General features: G+C 35.2%; 1 protein-coding gene across 1 annotated transcript in view; it reads right to left on the reverse strand.

The window, feature by feature from the left end:
- Nucleotides 1-2,831: 2,831 nt before the first annotated feature.
- TMBIM4 (transmembrane BAX inhibitor motif containing 4) overlaps nt 2,832-20,884 on the reverse strand; it is a 31,103-nt gene continuing 13,050 nt past the window's right edge. The window contains exons 2-7 of the mRNA XM_017515836.1: nt 18,628-18,736; nt 17,558-17,663; nt 13,099-13,132; nt 11,052-11,169; nt 3,714-3,759; nt 2,832-3,169 (exon numbers count right to left, since the gene is read on the reverse strand). Coding sequence (XP_017371325.1) covers nt 2,963-3,169; nt 3,714-3,759; nt 11,052-11,169; nt 13,099-13,132; nt 17,558-17,663; nt 18,628-18,736 — 620 coding nt within the window. The 3' untranslated portion in view covers nt 2,832-2,962. The remainder of the gene's footprint in view (nt 3,170-3,713; nt 3,760-11,051; nt 11,170-13,098; nt 13,133-17,557; nt 17,664-18,627; nt 18,737-20,884) is intronic.

A 20,884-nucleotide genomic window follows, 5' to 3' on the forward strand; every position in this document is an offset into this window, starting at 1 on the left:
CACAGTGGGTGGCCCTGAATACCTTACAGGAAGCAGACCGATTTTCTCATTGAAAAGGTATGCTACATGATGGAGAACAGTCAGTGGGGCCCCTGTAGTCAGTCCTCTCCCATGGAATCCCTGATCTGCACAATCAATTAGTAAGGAACAGGAAGACTTCTGGGATTCAAATAGTGACCCCATGTTGCCCATTCCCTAGATGATGGGAACTTTAAGAAAATGCTCTAGAAAGATGAAAGGTAAAAGCAAAAAGTATCTAAGTTCCTAGCTGCTCCAAAAAAAAGGCCTGCTGCCGGCTGTTGACCACTAATCCCTAAAAATGCATCAGGTGGACTGAAGCCAGGTCTGAGAAGAAATGAAGGCGGGTATACACGGCCTACTGCATCTGTTTCCCCAAATAACATTCAAGATATACAGATGTTCTCAGCTACTACTCTTTCTTCATTTTCCTCCTACCTCTTAGCCGTTCTTCCTTTGGCCCTTGCACACTGACTTGCCTGTTGCTCTGTCCACGTCCTGCTAATTCCACTTTCTTACTATTAATATTTCTAGAGTCTGAATATTTTCACCTTTACTGAATGCAATGCTTTAAAATGGTCTAGGTATATTCCCTACCTAGAACTCATACCTATGCACAGTGGGACACATACAGGGACTTAAATAGCAGCATTATGAGTAAAAAAGGAAGAACTACATAAAATTCATTGACAGATCATGGGAATAAACCAATGGTTCATTTATAAAATATAGTATTTTATACCAAAGGTTTTCAAACTTCTTGGTCTTGGGATCCCTTTATACTCTTAATAATTATATTGATCATATCTGAAATTAAAATTTTTTTTTGGAAATTTAAGTCATTTAGAAAGGATAAATTTATTACATGTTAACATTTTTGTGGAAAATAACTGTTTTCTAAAAATAATGTAGTGAAAATGGCACTGTTCTACATTTTTTAAATGTTAGATCTACTTTTGCTTATACAGAATCTTTAGTCACAAATCAGTCCATTTAGCCTTTGAGTTGAAAATAATAGTATTAATAACATCAGTTGACATTAATTAAGCACTTAGTTTATTTGCTATATCTCTCTCATTTAATCCTTATGACAGCCTAATAAGCTAGGCATTATTATTATTATTCCCATTATGAAGATGAGGCAAAAGGCATAAGGAAGGATAAATAACTCGATAAATGTTACACAAGCAGCTGGTTGGATTGCAAGGATTCTAATCTAGATGCTCTTACCCACCATGCTATGTTAAACTTGATTGCATTGCATCATGCACTTGAGAATTCAACAGTTAATTAATCATAATAGGGTCAAATTTACATCTAAAAATCATGCAAGTTTAAATCAATACTACTAATTTATTTCAACTTAATAGCTGGGAAATGCTTAGGGGGTATTGTGGGCTGAGTTGTAGCCCCCTCCAAATTCACATAAAGAAATCCTAATCCCAGCATCTCAGAATGTGACTGTATTTGGAGATAGGTCTTTAAAGAGATAATTAAGGAAAAATGAGATCTTCAGGGTGGGCCCTAATCCAATATGACTGTTGTCCTCATAAGATGAAATTTGGGCACAGACAAGTATAGAGGGAAGATCATTTAAAGACAGGGAGAAGACGGCCATCTACAAATCAAAGAGAAAGGCCTCAAAAGAAACCAACCCTACTAACACCTTGATATTGGACTTTTAGCTTCCAGAACTGTGGGAAAGTAAATTTCTTGTTGAAGCCACTCAAGCTGTGGTGCTTTGTTATGGCAGTCTAACGAACTAGTACAATTAGGGAATTTGAGAAAATTTCATTGGTTACTGGTACACTGACCTAACATGCTATGTGGACCAACACAAATGAAACCATAAGACAATATTTCACAAATATTTTTATTTTGAAATAGATATACTTAATGGCTGATGACCCAGTATCTTTGGTGTCCTCTAACCACATTAGCATTCTGTAATTTCAAAATGAAATCTATACTTTAAAAAACAAACAATGTCAAATTTTGTCATAATATCTGACTTTCAGGCAGACTTTTAATTTTAGTACAACTTAAAATGTCATTAACATTCTAATATGATTTTAATACAATACTGAATAATTCTCTGTGGAATTTATTTTTTATATATTTTTCCTTTTCAATTAGATGAAAATCTCCAAGCAAAAAGAGATTTATAGTTTGTTTTTTTGTTTGTTTGTTTTTTTCTTTTTTTTTGAGACGGAGTTTTGTTCTTGTTGCCCAGGCTGGAGTGCGTAGTGCAATGGTGTGATTTCAGCTCACCACAACCTTCACCTCCGGGTTCAAGCGATTCTCCTGCCTCAGCCTCCTGAGTGGCTGGGATTACAGGCATGCACCACCACCACCGGATAATTTTGTATTTTTAGTAGAGACAGAGTTTCACCATGTTGATCAGGCTGGTCTCGAACTCCCGACCTCAGGTGATCCACCCGCCTCAGCCTCCCAAAGTGCTGGTATTACAGTCGTGAGCCACCTCTCCTGGTGGAGATTTACAATTTATAATGGTAAACACGCTACTATTACAGAATCAAAGCCAAATCAGTATTACTTAATAATTCAGGAAAAATTTAGATAAAATCACTAGACAAAGGTAAACTGATATTCTTATCTACTCATAATTATCTTTGAATTGTAAATAGACAGCTATGCATGGATAATTTAGGAAGAAATACATTTTTAATAGAATTTTGATAGCTCTTAACTGACATCCTAAATCAAGGATTTAGAGATGAAGTATCATAAAGAATAGTAAGATTTTAAAGTTCTCAGAGTAATACAGGATACAAATAAAGACTGTAACAGTATTTAATCATTGTCTGAAACTTTATTACTTAATGGAAGTTTCTATATACTGCTACAATTACGTTTTTAATCCTTTTATTCTCACTAAAAAAAAAATTATTTTTATTCTTCAGTTGAGCCGAGATGCTTTTAATTACTTTTTGTTTACTGCTTCCAGAAATCGTAACAGGTGCAGGAATAGATTGATGATATCCAAGTAGAGGCTGATAGCAGCTAATATGTATTCTTCAGGTGACAGTTTATGCATCAGTGAGTGTGTGTCATAGATAATGAATCCACAGAAAAGAAGGGCTCCTGCAGCAGCTAAGACCAACTCCACTGTCTCACTATAAAAAAATAACTATAGGGAAGACATTAGAGAAATATGATGATATTTGAGAACAGTGCTAAGAAGACTTAAGTTACTTCCTCTAATGATTTACTGCTACATTACACATTTGACAATGGTGCACAACTTTGAATACAAATGTTAAAAGCAGAAAAAGGCAAGGCAGGTCCAAACTTGCTTCTTTTGGATGGAAGGATGAATGAATGGATAGATTCCTTTAAACTAAATTAACCACTTTGAAAAATAGCATTCCAAATATAAATTATTTTTAAATACATTTATTTTTTCACAATTAAATGTGCCATTGGAGCTTGGCAGTTATAAGAGGGCCTCTTTCTATATAATTTAATTCATTTATTTATTCATCTTTCTTTCAACCGATAATAATGACCAACACAAGACCTTGATTTTTTAAAGGGATAATTCTATAAACAAATGTTCTGGATAATTATAACTAAATGTCCTATCATAAGAGTACCTTTTATAGCTTTTTGAGGTTATTTATATTGGCACAGCCAGAATTATATTTCAAGTTAACCATTATAACATAACTTACCTTGAAGAATCCTGACAAGCACAAAATCCACAAAAAAGCAAACAGCCTATAAAAATAAAAGTTTAGTAATTTAGAATATTGTTCCTTACAAAACAACTTTGTAAACCCATTTAACACTTTCTGAAAAAAACATATCCATCCAGACTTTTTGCCAAAGAATAACTAAAATGTAAGAATTTGTAAACATACAGTGAATATAATGCCCATTTTGGATTTTTTTAAAAAGAAATTTAAAAAACAGCTATTTCTTCAACATTTGTCTTTATGGTATAAAAACCTAGTTAAAGTATAATTTGTGAAGTTTTTAATTGGAGCACAAAATATAGATAAAAGCAGAAATATTACAAGTATTTTAATTTGGAGATTTACAAAAACTTTTAGAAAATACATAAACAAATGAAATATGACTGTACTTTTAAGCCAAGTAATAACAAGTTATTCTGTGAACATGCATATCTATTAAAGTTCACAATGTACTTTCCATTTTATTCTTATGTATTATAGAATTCAATCAATGGACACATCTGACACTGCTGTAATTCTATGAGTTACAGTTCAATTGTTATGTATAGAGAGTATAAATTATATGAGAAACGACATCTAAGAAGTCAGTCTTTTGTTATCAAATATGGGGCATATCAGCTGCTTCAGGTCATAAGGAATTACAAAAGCCAAATTTATCCTCCTTCTTTAAATAAAACCAGACAAAATATATGAAGCAACAGTTTTTAGACACCAGACGGCAAATAGCACAGGACAGGGGTTCCTGAGATAAAGGATACAAAGAAAGTGAAGTCTATATATTTGCACTGGCTACAGTTTCCAGGCCACCGTGTAGGGATAAGAACCCATACAGACATTTATGGTCTCCTCTGAGTTTAGCAGACAAGAATTCAGAGGTCAGGGAAGCCAAGGTGGCTAGAATTTGTAGGGCAGAGTACCAGAAAAAAGAGAACTATCCACCAAGAGTGAACACTCTGGTGTATGAAAAGGGTTCTCCTAGAGTCTATAGCTAAGGTCTGATTGATACATGCATGTGAGGAGGTGACCAAAGCTGGAGAAAGTACCACCATAAAGAAGCAGGCAGAACAATCATCAGAGTTCACACAGGACTGGGAATAGTTTGCATTTACACCAGCCAAAGCAGAAAGACCTCCTAAGACATGCACTGAGTAGTACTCTGAAGGGCCAAATTAGCCCCTAAACTAAAAACTGTTCTGGACCTGCCTAACAGAGCCTCAAAAGGTTTACTTTCCAAGGAGCTTAACTGTATCCTAGGAGAACAAAGCCAAATATATTTAAAGTTAATACTGTACAACAAAATTCAGCACCCAACCATGTAAAATTTATAATGACCAGCATCGAATAAAAATTATAAAGGCATGCAAAAGAATGAAGGAAATATGACCCATAACAAGGAGAAGAAACAATCAATAGAAACACATCCAGAAATGACACAATGATAGAATAAGTAGACAATGACATTAAAAATGTATTCCCTAGTTCAAGGAGATCAAGGAAAGAGTGATCATGAGGAGAGAAATGGAAGATATATATTTTTTTTCAAAAGACACAAATTGAACTGAACTTTAATTAAAATACAATATATGAAATAAAAATGCTCTGGAATTAATAGATTAGACACTGAAGATTACTAAATTTGAAAACAGCAAAAAGCAAACAAACAAAAAAAGAACAGAACAGAGCATCAGTGAATTAGGGGACAACATTAAGAAGTGTAACATATTATGTAACTGGAGTTTCAAACAAAGGAGAAAGAAGGGGAGACAGAAAAATATTTGAAGAAATAATGGCCCAAAATTTCCCAGATTTGAGCTGGGCACAGTGGTGTGTGCCTGTAATCCCAGCTACTCAGGAGGCTGAGGTGGAGGGAACAGTTGAGCCCAGGAGTTCAAGTACAGCCTAGGCAACACAGCAATACCCCATCTCTTAAACAAATTCCTTTTCCAAATTTGATGAAAACTTTACATTGTCAGATACAAGAAACAGAAGAAGAAAAGTGGAAAGGAAGAGAAACACACCAAGAAATATTATAATCACATCAATGAAAACCAGTGATAAACAATGGTCAAAGTCTCAAAGTAGCCGGGGGGGGGGGGGGCGCGGGAAACATATATAAAGGAATAATAAGAAAGACAGTAAACTTCTTGTCAGAAACTACATATGCCAGAGGACAGTGGAATGATATCTTTAAAATATTGAAAGCAAGAAAAAAACCCAAAACCTAAAATTATAACTTTCAAAAATAAAGACAAAATAAAGATTGTTTTTTCAGACACAAAAGGTGACCAACAGACGATAAGCAATGTTAAGAAGTCCCTCAAATGATATTAGATGGAAATTTAAAGAGATGAAGAAGAGTAGAAATGGCAAATACATTGGTGAACATAAAAGACTTCTATTTTTTAACTCCCTTTAAAAGATAATATAATTTTTAGATCAAAAATAATAATGTATTATGGAGTTTATAACATGTGGAATTAAAAGTAATGGCAACAATGGCATAAATGCAGGGAAAAGGAGATACAAGTATACATGAAATGGCATATTATTTGAGGATAGACTGTAATAATTTAAAGTCATGTATTATAAAACCTAGAAGAACCTCTAATTATAAGAAGTATAGCTAATAAGCCAATAAAGGAGATAAACATGATCGTCTTAATAATCACACCAAATGTAAATGGACTAAATCAACTAAAAGCAGAGATGGTCAGATTGAATTTTTGAAAACCAAGATCCAACTATGATTTCTACAAAAAAAAAAAAAAACCTTTAAACATAAAGATACAAATAAAAATAAAAGGATGGAAAAAGATATAGCAGGCTAACATTGCTAACACAAATTAAGAAGAAAGCTGAGGTGGGTATATTAATAACAAAGTAGATTTTAGAGCAATGATATAGAGCTTAAGAAGGTCACTTCATAATGATAAAGGGGTCAGTTCACCAAGAGTACCTAACAATCCTAAATGTTTCTGCATCTAACAATGGAGTTTAAAATAATATGATGCAAAATTATAGAATTTACATGAGAAATAGACCAATCTATGCTTGTAGTATTAATTGATAAAACAAGTACACAGAAAATTAGTAAGCAAACAGAAGACAACATTATTAACCAACTTTACCTAATTGACATTTATCAAATACTCCATCCAACAGCAGCAGCAAAATACACATTCTCGTCTGGTGTACAAAGAACGTTTACCAAGATACCATTTAAAAAAAATGCATAAGGACTGAACTCATAGAAAATAAGTTATCTCACAATAACAGAATTATTTATTGTAATGCTATTTGGTGAACTGAAGGCAGGATGTGATTCTAGTCCTCAGCTGTCTCTCTGAAAAGGCCCTAAAATTTTTCAGGATACATCTGGGATATCTAAGTGGGAATGAGGTATCATGCTGACTCACAATATAGATCCTTCAGGACTGAAAGGTACTTAGGATTTGCTTTTTCATTCTTAAACCCTAGGGAAACTCCAAAGCTCCTGTATCATGGGATATGGGGAAGGTGATATTATGAACTTAAAACATCCAAGATATTACCCTACTTGGAGGCTAACAAGTTAGTCTGGCACAGTTTCATGGATACATCAAGCTCCTAGGTCTGAGGATAAAGGACAGTATATAGTAATAACAGTAGTATCAGTATTTTAATGATAGAGCCCAGTTTGTATAAGGTGATGCCAAGAAGGCCACATGACACCTACACACACACTGGGTTGTGTTACAAGATAGGAACTTTGAATTTAGGGAAGCAAGTCTTTTTTATAATGTAAAGTAAACATGGTAGCCCTCTGCTCCAGTGAGCACTATTTGTATCTTCCCAAGCTGTTCACTATTGAAAAAAAACCAAAAAACCTTAAAAAGATAGTCTGGAACAAAGGGCAGTCAGCACATCATTCGCAGGACATTCAGAAATACAGGAGACCCATGAAAAATCCTCTCCCATTCTTGTAGGCTTCCAATAAGACATTAGGATAGGGCTGCCAGAGGTCTCTGGACATTAATTTACTCTTGTTATTCACAAACTGGATAAGATCCTACATTTGAGCCTGATCAGACACTATTGACAATACATATTAAAACAGATATCTTTTCTCCTCGACAACATCCAAGTTGAAACCTGACACTAAAACTTAGGCTCCCTGGTTAAGCAACATGTTCCCCCCAGGGACCTAAATGTACACACACTAAAAGGGTTATTTAGAGTCACAGGCTCCATTTGGTAAGCTTTTGGTAAGAAATTCAGCCTAAGAGTTATCAGTTTATAACAGCATTTTCTGTACCTACTGTAACAGGTAAAGATTTGAAAGTCATGTCCTACAAATAATCTGCCTAAGTTGTTACTCCACTCTACTTTGACTTATATCTCATTAAATATTTAAACATCAAAGACAGCAAACTTTCTAAGAATATAGATAAGATATGCCATGGATATAGTGCTGATTTTGCCATTCTAACGACTCCATCTATAGGAGTGACAAATAAATCCTATCCTCTTCCCTCTCAATAAAAAGCACAGAATAAGAAATAACCTACAAACAGTGATGTCCCAGTAAACTGACTTTCTGGGAAAGAAAATGAGCCCTGATTTGTATCGCTTCCTAATTTCTGTGGTGTACATATATCCTCCATGGCCTATTTTAAGCTTCAACTGGCAAGTTTAAATCATAACTGCCAAGATGCCTCTTACAAGCTGGCACAAGCCAATTCTAGTACACCAATGACCAGTTGCCATAGTTATCATATGTAGTTCTGAGATTTAATTCCTTTTGTTGCAAAATTACTACAGGATAATAATGTTGTAAAAACATCACAGCTTTAAGTCAATCTATGAAGCACTGCCACCACTGCCGATACTACCATACATTTAACACATATTTCTTCAGTCTCTACTATCCCATAAACAGGTCAGAAGGAACAGCCTATAAACGTTTTGAAGAAAATATTTTCAAATAAAATCTTTTCCCTCAGTCTTTATATCCCATTTTGGCACTTAGCTTCCACAACCACTTAGGCTTTGATGCTTCACAGTAAAGTAGTTTTATTTAAAATGCAATAAAGTGCTACTCTTAAGTAGCTGAATCTATGGCATACTGACTAAAGTGTAATTATTATTAGGATTTTGCTAGAGAGTCATTATATGGCAATATCCAGTAACAGAGAGCAATACATGTGATTCAGTGGAGAACAAGAACAGAAGTGAAGTGTTAAGGTTTTAAATGGGTATGCTGTGATCAAGTTTCCATTTTCCTATCACCCAGCTGCTTGGTGGTAAAGAGGCTGGAAACTGCTAAGACTGAAGAATACATAGACTGGAGAATAGAGAGAGAATAGAGAGAATAATAGAGAATAGAGAGAGAGAATAGTAATACAGCTAAGAGACAATTTTGAAGGAGTTCTGTTTCCAGTATTACAGTAAACAAGAACTATTTCAGGCTAATTACTGACCCTGTCCCACCCTGAAAAACTACTAACATGATGCATAAAAGAGAAAACAAAGAATACCTTCTTACAAACATCAAATAACTGTCAAGATAGAATGGAATTACCAAGTCAAAATCTAGGTAAAAGTGGAAACCCAAAGAAGTAATCATGGTACTATAGCTGAATTTACCCAACTACAAGAAAAGTCATCAATGCACTAAGCAGGGGTAAATTAAGGGGTGGGGCAGAGAAGAACTATCCCTGGGAAATTGCCACCACAAGCTATCCCTTTTCGGATTTGTAGTCTAAATGAGTAACATCTGGGTGGTTGGGAAAGCATCATAAGCCATGAATTTAGTTTCAAGTAGACCCAATTCAATAGTTTTCCCAGATGCCAGGCGAAAACCCAATTATTGTAGGGAAAACTGCACCTTCAACTGACGCCTCAAAGAAATTCAAAAAGTAATTTTTCAAGGACAGTTACATAGTCAAAAATAACCGAACACACAAAGAAAATACTATAAGAATTATCAGAAATGGCCGGGCGCGGTGGCTCACGCCTGTAATCCCAGCACTTTGGGAGGCCGAGGTGGGTGGATCACGAGGTCAAGAGATCGAGACCATCCTGGTCAACATGGTGAAACCCCGTCTCTACTAAAAATACAAAAAATTAGCTGGGCATGGTGGTGCGTGCCTGTAATCCCAGCTACTCAGGAGGCTGAGGCAGGAGAATTGCCTGAACCCAGGAGGCGGAGGTTGCGGTGAGCCGAGATCGCGCCATTGCACTCCAGCCTGGGTAACAAGAGCGAAACTCTGTCTCAAAAAAAAAAAAGAATTATCAGAAATGGCATACACACACACTTAGAAATATCTGGTCTCAGATCTATATGATCATTGTAATGTCATTTGTATCAATAAATGTAAAGTTACTGTGAAGAGGCCGAAATATAAGGCAGGTTTACCAGAAAAGGATTTGAAAGATGATACTGCAATGAATGAAGGGGAAGGAACAGTTGGAGACTGAGTTGGGAAGAGGAAGTAGAACAAACTTTTCATCATATATGCCACACAAATATATATGAAACATCCTTCCAAAAAAGGAAAAGGACATAGAAAATATTACCTCTCCCTAAATCAAACTCTATTCTAATAAAACTATTTAAGTAGTCTGCACAATTGTCAGTGTTGGCTAACCAATTGTATTTTATCTCTATAGAGACTTCTGGTGTTCTGGATTACCAGAATAAAAGGGGTGAGGGAGGAAAGAAAGTTTAGCAAGAGCAGACTTTTGTAAATAGTGTTGTAACAGGAAAAAGAAAAAGAAGACTATGCGCCAACAGGAAGCCACTGTGAGCTTAGAAAAGAGTCCATGCATTCCTACCAGGTGAGGGCAACGCAGTACCATAATCCTAATATAAAAAGGATCAGTCTGTATATTTGAAGAAGAATACAAGTTAATATAGATGGATCAAAAGGTTTTAAATTTCATGCAGACCCTTTCAATATCTGTACTAATTACAGTGCTTTTTTCCACAAAGATGTGGATGGTCTTGGTAAGATTTATGCTAAGACAGACTGAAATTTCAGTAAATTCCATAATGTTCATAAAGCATACAAGCTTTAACTCTCTGGAAAGCTGATTTTTTTTTTTTAATTCACTCCTCTTTCTCTACAGAAGAGAAGCAAGTAACTCAAAGCCACTTTCCATTTCTGTGTATGTTCTGGGAGAGTAAGGCCTGGCCCTAGTATTCAAAAAGATGATCTCTTATTACCCTCCATTTTAAAAGACAGTACCCAAAGATAATAGTGGAGCACTTTCCTCAAAACCACCTATAATAATTAAAGACATCTATTATATCCAAGAATATATATAACTTACCCTGCTCCTAATTTGCTGAAATCCCTCTTAGCTTGCAGAGTATACATAGTCAAACCAAAAAATACTCCAGTAGTCAGTATGTAAGCTTGCAGAATAATATGTACGTCATAGAAAGTAACTGTAAAATTAAAACACTGATTAACATGCATATAAACATGCTCAATATAAAACAGCTTTTTCTGGCATTTTACAGAAATGCTTCATTTTCTCCTTTACTTTATGGCAACAAAAACAATTATGAAAAGGTTTCTTATCCATCCTTGAATGCATGGGTACAATGAAACCACATCCATAATGCAATTAACAGTCTCCAGAAAATTCATTCATACAAAATTGGAGGGTCACATTATTACCAAATTAATGAAATGACTAGAAAGCTCTTATGCCTGTAGACAGGAGTTTTAGGGATATGGTAGAGTGATTCTCAACTATCTCTGTCCCAGTCACAGTTTACCACCATCTGTGGTAATTGTCCACTATGGTTTCAATATCAGTAGGGATGATTCTGGGTTTCCTGCCAGACTGGGAATTTTTGGACAGTAGCAGCAATTCCAGCAGTCACCTGGTTACACTTTTTTTCTTGCCCAAATCAAGGCAATTGGGCAAGAAAAATATTGAGGCCTGTCTAGGGTTGCCTACCATTCACTTACCCTGCAGAAGACAGAAATCAGCCACTAACTGCTTTATATCTAATGTGTATTATCTTGGAGTACACTATTGTGGGGTTTATTGAATATATGCCAAATTCCTTTCTATAATTTTAGAATAACCATCCAGTCAATTATGGCTATTATAATAAAACTCCTTAACATTTTAACAAATTGCAAAGTTATAACCTCTTGGAGGTTAACTGCTTTGAACCCAAAGCCATTTAAGTAATTTTTAATTTTTCAGAGATTAATTATTCATTTTCTTGCTATCCCTAAATGCTACATGATTGGAATTTCTCTATTTATGCCATTACAGGATTAGGAGGTGAACAGGGAAAAGATAAGACATTAAGTCAATTTAGCTTCTTGTCAGTAATTTAAGTATACGATTAGGTTGAAAAGATATTGCAATTATTGAGGAAAATAATGTTCTCAGATTATCCCATCTATGTTTTTCTATCCCAAATTCCAATAATCCTGAAATGAATCTCTCTCCTACATTCTATGTACATAGTAGAGGCTGGAGAAGGGAGAGATGGATTTGATAACCTTAATAGCAAGTAACATTAATAATAAGTAAATAATAATACTGCCTATGTTGAGAAGCCGCAATCCTATTTATTATTTATTACGATGTATTTATATTGATTATTTTTAAATGAGAGATTACAAAAAAATACAGATTAAACAAAACTGGCATAGAAAGATTTAAAACCTAATGACAAAATAGGAAGAGTTAAATATATTAACTTATTAACTATAAGATAAACAACTTGATGTTATTAAGAGTAATAATTAACTCTGACCTCTTTGGTACTCAAGGTTAACCATTTGGAGAAGTTTTTATTCTTAATTTACTGAATTTTTTTTATTTGAGATATTATATAGGGTGCATCAAGTAATTATAACAGACATGGCCTTCAAACACGTTTAACATGAAATAGAGAGCAAAAACGACCAATGTTTCTTGTAGTGCTGTTTGAAACAATATGAGGATATAACATTAAAGCATAGTTCAGCACATGCAAGTTAAAGGAGTTAAGCTCATATGATCAAAGTGTATGGTTCAAAATACATGTTCTCAGTTACTTTAAGATACTTTTAAATTAAGGAAAAGATTAGCTATAGTTGTCTTATTTTTATAAATAAGTCAACAAATGAAATAATGTTCTCCATTCCTTTTATTTTTCTTTTCTACTTCTTCTAAGCTCAGCTGAAATAAGTAAAGGATAAATATCTAACTTTTGCTTATACTTTAGGAATTCTTCGTCCTATGCTATATTTCTGAAATATGATATTCCATGATGTTAGACTTCAGCCCCAAATACCTTTTTACCTGAAAGATTTATCTACATTAAAAAGTTATTATAACATATAGAAGTGCAATTACGGCTTACCAACAACTGCCACAGTTAGAGCTTCCAATAGTGTCTAATGAAAAGAAACTGAAATTAATGACTGTAAAATTTACACTATCTCATGTGCATTTTCTAATTTCTAGCAGCTTAATGTGATCCCATATGAATGATATCATTTTAGCTTCAAAGCAGTCTTGTGAAGTATATGAGGCAGTTAGTAAACCTACCATAATGAAAATGAGATCTCAATTTATTAAGTGAGAATATTTAGATTCTAATTGTGATACCAAGACTCTTTAAGCTCTAATCTCATATCTGTAACAGGAAGACTATAAATATGGAACATTCTACTTTTCTTACTCTGTAATATAAATAAAAACAAAATTGCAAATTATGTGCACATTTATAAAACCTCAATACCTCACACAAACATAGGAATAATAAAATATTTAAGTAGTACTTTGGTATGGGAGTCTTGAAAGTATTTCCCAATATTCTTTCTCTTTCTTCCCTAATAACAGAATTTTTACCCAGACATATGGCCGTTCAGATTTTACTGCATTTTTTCAGTCTCCTGGGCAGTTAGGTCTGACTATGTAATGATATTCTAGCCAATTTAATATGACTAAGAGAGGTATACAACTTCTGGATTGTGCTCTAAAAGCAAAGACTTGCTCTCCCTTTTCTCATTTGTTTGTATTAATAACTGAATGCTTTGTGGATATGGGAGTTATCTATCATATACCATGCAACTATCTAGCAATGCCTTGACCATAGCAGAAGCGTGGGCCCTTGTCACCTTCACTAAATTGTCATTCAAATTTTTACATGAGAAATAAACTATCTTGTTTAAGCCACAGTTATTTTGTCACTGTTTAAGTCATGTCAGAAGTAGCAGAACCCATACCCTAAATAAAAGACTTGGCGCTAATGAGTCTTGTCCTCTAGCCTCCTCTAGCCTCTTTCCCCTTAATTACAGTATCTTTATTTTGTCTTATATGCTTACTCTAGATAGATTTTGTCAACCATCTGATAGACCATATCACAAAGACAAAGTCAGAAATAACGGCAGTGGCTGTATAATCATAATCCTGGTAGAAGCATCCCCTGTACTCCACCATACCTGATATCAGGAAAACCATCAGTACTAGAGTAAAAATGGTATTAGAAATTGTACACAGACATGGAGGCAATGGAACTGCTGTCACATTTTAATGATTTTAGTAGTGCCAGTAAAAGGGTAGCAAAAGACAAAAAATTTTTTCTGGACTGGGCACAGTGGCTCACTCACACCTGTAATCCCAGTACTCTGAGAGGCTAAGGCAGGTGGATTGTTTGAGTCCAGGAGTTTGAGACCAGCCTAGGTAACATAGCAAAACCCGTCTCTACTAAAAATACAAATAATTAGCTAGGCGTGGTGACATGTACCTGTATTCCCAGCTACTCCGGAGGCTGGGAGGTGGGAGGATCACTTAAGCCCAGGAGGCAGAGGTTGCAGTGAGCCAAGATCGCGCCACTGCACTCCAGCCTGGGCGACAGAGAGACCCTGTCTCCATAAAAAAAAAGAAAAAAGAAGAGAAAATTTGGGATGGGGGGGGCGCAACATGATTACACTATATTCTTGCTATTTGTGACAAGATTTTAGGAAAGAAATCCTACCCACATTCAAGTATCTGAAGGAAACAGGATGGTATAAATAGGCATACACAGGAATAAAGATAAGACTAGGAAAATATGATAATGCCCCCTTTAAAACATATATACACATGCTTCTCAAGTTATAATGGGGTTACATGCTAATACACCCACTGTAAGTTGAAAATATCACAAGTCAAAAATACAACCCAGAGTGTCTTTGGTTAAAGAATCACCAATGCTTAAAGTCTGAACTTTCATGGTTGCATATTGCTTTGACACCATCATAAAACCAAAAAATCTTAAGTTGAATGATTTTAAGTCGAGGAATATCTATCTATCTATCTATCTATCTATCTATCTATCTATCTATCTGTCTGTCCGTCTGTCTCTCTGTCTGTCTGTCTGTCTATCTAATCTGCCTATATGTGTGTGTGTGTGTATGTCCATGCATACACACACTCCTACTACCTTCTTTCTTATCCTGCTGCAGCAGGACCAAGAAAACCCTAATGTTAAAGGTCCCTGAGTAATTTGAGGAAATGTATTTTACATACTTATTTGTTAAACCATTTTTAGCTATGGGCATGATGAATAGATTTAGCAATCAGTGACTATCTTGCCTATAAGCATTTGGTTGATGCTTTTCTAGTGGGACCTCTCCCTGCTGGGCAAAAGTTGACCCACACCCACTTCCGATATAGAAATCAGTCTTTCTGAGAGAAGGCTATATGTAGATGTGAAGAGGGATTCTATATGGCCTTCTTTCTTTTTATACTTCCTCTTTCCTAAGACATAGCTGACTAGGCCAGGAGTTGGCTCTGAGGCAATGTCTGGCAACACATATATTGACTAACAACCTACATTGTGACCTATGCCAACAACCAAGTATACCAATCAGATTCATTCTCTCTCTCTCCTTCCTTACTTTTCCTTCCTTCCTCCCTCCCTTCCTTCTCCCCCACCCCCCGCCTTTCTTTATGAGACAGGGTCTCACTCTGTCACTGAGGCTGGAGGGCAGTGGTGCGATCTCAGCTCACTTCAACCTCCACCTCCTGGTTCAAGTGATCCTCCTGCATCAGCCTCCCAAGTAGCTGGGACTACAAGCACATGCCATAACATCTAGCTAATTTTTGTATTTTTTGCAGAGACAATGTATCGCTATGCTGCCTGGACTGATCTCGAACTCCTCGACTCAAGCGGTACGCCTGCCCCAGCCTCTCAAAGTGCGGGGATCACAGGCATGAGCCACCACGCCCAGCCCAGATTCTTTCTGACCCAGGAATCTGAACTCAGAGATTGAAGCAATGGCAGTGTGAGCTAAAGCTAAATTACTCTATGGGGGCAAAAATTAATTATCTTTAATTTATATATGACCCATTGTTTGGGAAACAGAAAACAACGTGTAAGGACAACTGAGGTAGAGAGGAGATGTAATAGAATAAGGGAGAGGAGAACACAAACTCTTGTCACTGAATTTCCTATGATATCATCATTTCTAGAACATTCCTCCAGTTATCCAGTTCATCTTCCTTGAAGAAGATTTGGGTTGGTGGGTTCTCATGCGCTTACATCCTTAAACTCCTTGTTACTTGCGATAACTTGAGTTAGGACTGACAATCTTGCAAACAAAAGAGCTTAAGGTTTAAATGAATAATCTTTCCTATAACTGAAAAAAGTCATCAGCTTTTCTTTATCATTTTAACACAAACTCATTATCAGAATTCACAAACTTTTTAAAAGCATTTTAATATAATCAATAGCTTTTTCACTCGTATTTGACAAGTATTCTTTTTTGTTTGTCTGAAATGGGGTCTCACTCTGTCATCCAGGCTAGAGTGCAGTCATGTGATCTCACCTTACTGGAGCTTCCACCCCCGCCCCGGAACCCCCACCTCCACTTAAGTGATCCTCCCACCTCAGCCGATCAGGTAGCTGGCACTACAGGTGCACACCATCACACCCAGCTAATTTTTGTATTTTTTTTGTAGAGATGGGATCTTACTATGTTGCCCAGGCTGGTCTCAAACTCCTGGACTCCAGTGATTCACAAGCCTTAGCCTCCCAGAGTGCTGGGATTACAGGCATGAGCCACTACAGCCCAGCCAAGTAGTCTTAATATTAGTTTGGAATGTTTTGAAGTAAGTTTTTAGGTTAAAATATAGTCATACTGGATATGAGAAGAGGCAAAATAATTTTTCAAATATGTAACTGGAGCCTTATCCAGTTATTCTAGTCATATTCTAAGACTGAATTTTCATAAGTGGTAGTTTGGGTTTTAATTTTCACAAATATCTCAACACATATGACCTTAAAGTTGGGTTCTCCAAATATAATTTTGAAAAAAGTTAGTAGTGCACATAATTTGAGCAAAATGGTTCTTCAAAAGACCAGAGGGGTAAGGTAATAACACAGAAGAGTTAATCATAATGAATTTAAATTCTATGAAATTAAAGCCACAAATTTTTCCCCAAAAAATCACAGAATATTAGAGGTAGAGGTTTCACAAGGATTTATCTATTTTAATATTCTCATTTTACATATGAAAATACTTAGGCACAGAAAGGCTAAATGCCTTGCCCAGTGTCACATAATCGGATAGCAGCAAAGCCAGGTCCTCTGATTCCAATTAGTATTTTTTCCACTACCTGCTAATATTAATAGAATAACCTTTGAAACTAAGAAACTGTTAAAAGTTTTAAAAGACTATCAAATTACAAGTAATTTCCTAAAGTACTCTAAAAAAAACTCATTAATATTTTTCTGCCATTGTTATATATGTATTATATATGCATTTAATTAAATAAGAATATTCAAACTCAGGAATAATTGTTAAAGGAATAGAGAAAGTCAAAGTACTCACAAATCCAAAAAGCAGGTACAGGTTAAGGGGATATATATGTCTGTTTAAATTCAATGCAAAAATCAAACCCAGAGATCCAAGAGCAAACAGCAAAATTAAGGCAGGACTGAAAGACATAATATTAAGTGTTTCAAGTTAAAAAAAATAGCATGAGCAGTATTATCCAATTTAATAACATTTATCTAATTTATACGTTTATGAAAGTACAGGAGAAAAAATCTGGAATGAGACACACCAAACTATCAAATTATTTTACATCTGGAAAATTTGAGGGGTACAAGGTAGAAAGGAGCCTCAGGACAAAGAAAAGAGTCCAAAATGAATGGGGGAGACTTTTCCTTTTTACTGTATAAACTTCTATCATATTTGAATAATGTTTGCAATTAGTATACTAATATTAGACAATAAAGAAATTAAATAACAACAACTACATTTTTAGGGTATTTGCCATATGGCTGTAATTTAAATTAACGAATTATACCTCAAACAGCAAACTAATAGTTCGAGACTCCACTTTGGTAGAGGGAAAGGGAAAAGAAATTCTCTATTTCTATGAAAATATTCGTTAGTTCTCCTTTCCTTTAATATAGCAAAACTGTATTATTTTTAGCAATGGAAATAATTATGTTGGAGGTCAGTCTTTAATCAGGAATGAATCACGTGGCGGTCTTTTGAAAACTTCTTGGTGAAATTATCCTAGTCATGAGCGAAAACTAAAATGAACGCACATTTATTTTTCAAGCACTGTCTTAGGCTTTGAGCACAGGGACTATAGTCTAATAAAGTTTTTAAAAATTAAGATGTTTAAAAATGGCGTGCAGTAAAAATTCTTAATACTATTCCAGGAGATGAGGGTTTACTGAAGCTAAAAAGTTCAGAGGTAAATACCCTGTTGTGGAATATTTTTCTTTATCAAAAACAAAACTAATCAGGCTTGTAAGAGTTAGTTAATGAACTTTTTTAAATTTTAACCTCAAAAGTTAATAGAAAAAAGTCAATTTTGTTTATAATATGCCTTTTTGATCATATGCAATGTCTGAAAATGATTCATTATCATCTCATTACCTTACCTGTCATGTACAAATGTCCGTATAGACTCAAAGTATAAAAAAACTGTTGAAGCCACTGTAGTTAAGAGAACTTGCAGAGAAAGGATGCTGTAGACTTTTCTTAGAAAGGCTAAAAGAGGAAAAAAAGATATATGTGATTATTTTCTTATGCATTTATCGTAAAACAGTAAAATCAAATTTCCTCTTTAAAAAATTAAGTTTTTTTCATGTATTCTTTCCTAATTTTTATCCTGATAATGTAATCTACAACTAAAACTAGGCAAGACTACAAAGCTTCCAAAATAATTTAAAAATTGTAAGAGATAGCTAACCTTCCCTCCAAAAAGCATGAGCCTAAAAAAATTAGTGGGCCAGAATGTAAATGTTTTCATCAAAATGGAAATTGTATTAAATGCCTAGTTGTACACAACAGCATACAACATAGCAAAACACTAAAAGCAGAACGTTTTAAAAGAATGATTATATCTTGAATCTGAAAAGGAATAAGAGAAAGCATATAAACATAAGTTTTTTTAACTCTTAATTTACAAAACAGTAAAAATGTTTCCCCCAACTGAAACTTATCCTTAAAAGGCAAATAACATATAAACTTACTTTCACTCATCTATTATAATTTCTCATTTATAGTACCCCTGCCCTCCAGTTTCTATACAATAGAGAATTCTTACTTTCATATTTTGTTATCAATACCCAGAAATCACCTCTAAGAATTAATGATTAAATGCTTATTATTAAAGTCTTCTGATATACAGTGATGCAAATAATACAATGAACTTCCAAGAACTCACTATCACCTTCAGAAATAAAACATTAGTAACACTTCCCACCTTCTCTCTCTGACATCCCTCTCCCCTCATACTTCTGGCTAACAACAAATCATCTTTCAAGGTTCAGCCTTTTTCAGTCCCCCATTCTGAATTATCATGTTTCTCCTTCATGCTCCTGAGGAACCCTAAACATACCCCAGTCACTTTATGATTGATAAATCTACTTGTCCTTCACCTCCATGAAAGTGTAAAGACCAAAAGCTCTCTAATAATCGGGAACAAGCCTATTCATTTCCATACTCCTACCACTCAGCCTAGTGGATAGCACTGAAGAAACAGTGGTTAAATTTTATTTGCTTTTAAATAAATTTTTATTGAATTAATGAAGGGTGAATTTTACTAGTCAGGGAAAAGAAAAAGTAACATTCTGAAATCAAACAGAATAATGGAGCCACTACTTCGAGCACTGTCCTTAGGCAGGCAATAAAAATCACGTTGAATGACTCTTACCCAACAAAAGAAAATGTGATGTTGTCTCTTGCCTATCAGGGCAATGCTCATGGTAAATGAACATTAGATGGTGGATGTTCCTTTTGAAAAATATTCCTACCAAAGGCCTGGTTTCCCAAAGAAGGGTGAAGTGCTTTGATGTTATGTCAGCCAATTATCAAGTTAATAAAAATAAAATAAATCTTTCACAAGAATAAGGGAATTTCCATGAATACTAAGGATTTAATCATCAAAATGCCCAAATATTAAATCTTAATTAATTTTTCACTCTGGCACTCTTTCCAAAATCTAGAGTGAGTTTTTCCTAATGTCTTAAACAGATTTTATTAGACATATAATTTAACCAATGACTCACAAGAACCCTGAGTGTCCGTTGTATTTTGGCCTAGAGATAAACAGTGCTCAACTCCACAGCAGATCTACAACTTACTTACTTAAACAGGCCCTGATATCTGCATGCTCTGGGAGGTCATTTCTATCTTTTTCATAAAAGCAGAATAAAGAATATACTACTGGTATGGACAACGTTATCTGGGCTATATTTCTACAAATTTAATTAGTAAACCAAAGGTCAAGCCATTACACCTGCAAGGGATTTTCTGGACTATGAGAAAAAAAAATCATGTTCTTTACACTACAGTGTCCATGTCCTGGACTCAAGCCATCCTCCAGCCTCAGCCTCCCAAGTAGCTGGGAATACAGGCCCACAACACCACACCAAGGGGTGTGTGTGTGTGTAAAAGAGAGAGAGAAAGAGACAGGGTCTCACTTTGTCCCAGGCTTAAGTGCAGTGGCGTGATCACAGTTCATGGCAGCTCCAATTTCCAGGGCTCATGCAATTCTCCTACCAGCCTCCCCAGTAGCTAGGACTACAGGCACCTGCCCCTACGCCCAGCTAATTTTTGCTATATTTTGTAGAGATGGGGTTTCACCACGTTGCCAGGCTAGTCTTAAACTCCTGGGCTCAAGTGATCTATCCA

This window comes from Cebus imitator, unplaced genomic scaffold (genome assembly GCF_001604975.1).
Source record: "Cebus imitator isolate Cc_AM_T3 unplaced genomic scaffold, Cebus_imitator-1.0 Scaffold562, whole genome shotgun sequence".
In the NCBI taxonomy this organism is placed as follows: domain Eukaryota; kingdom Metazoa; phylum Chordata; class Mammalia; order Primates; family Cebidae; genus Cebus; species Cebus imitator.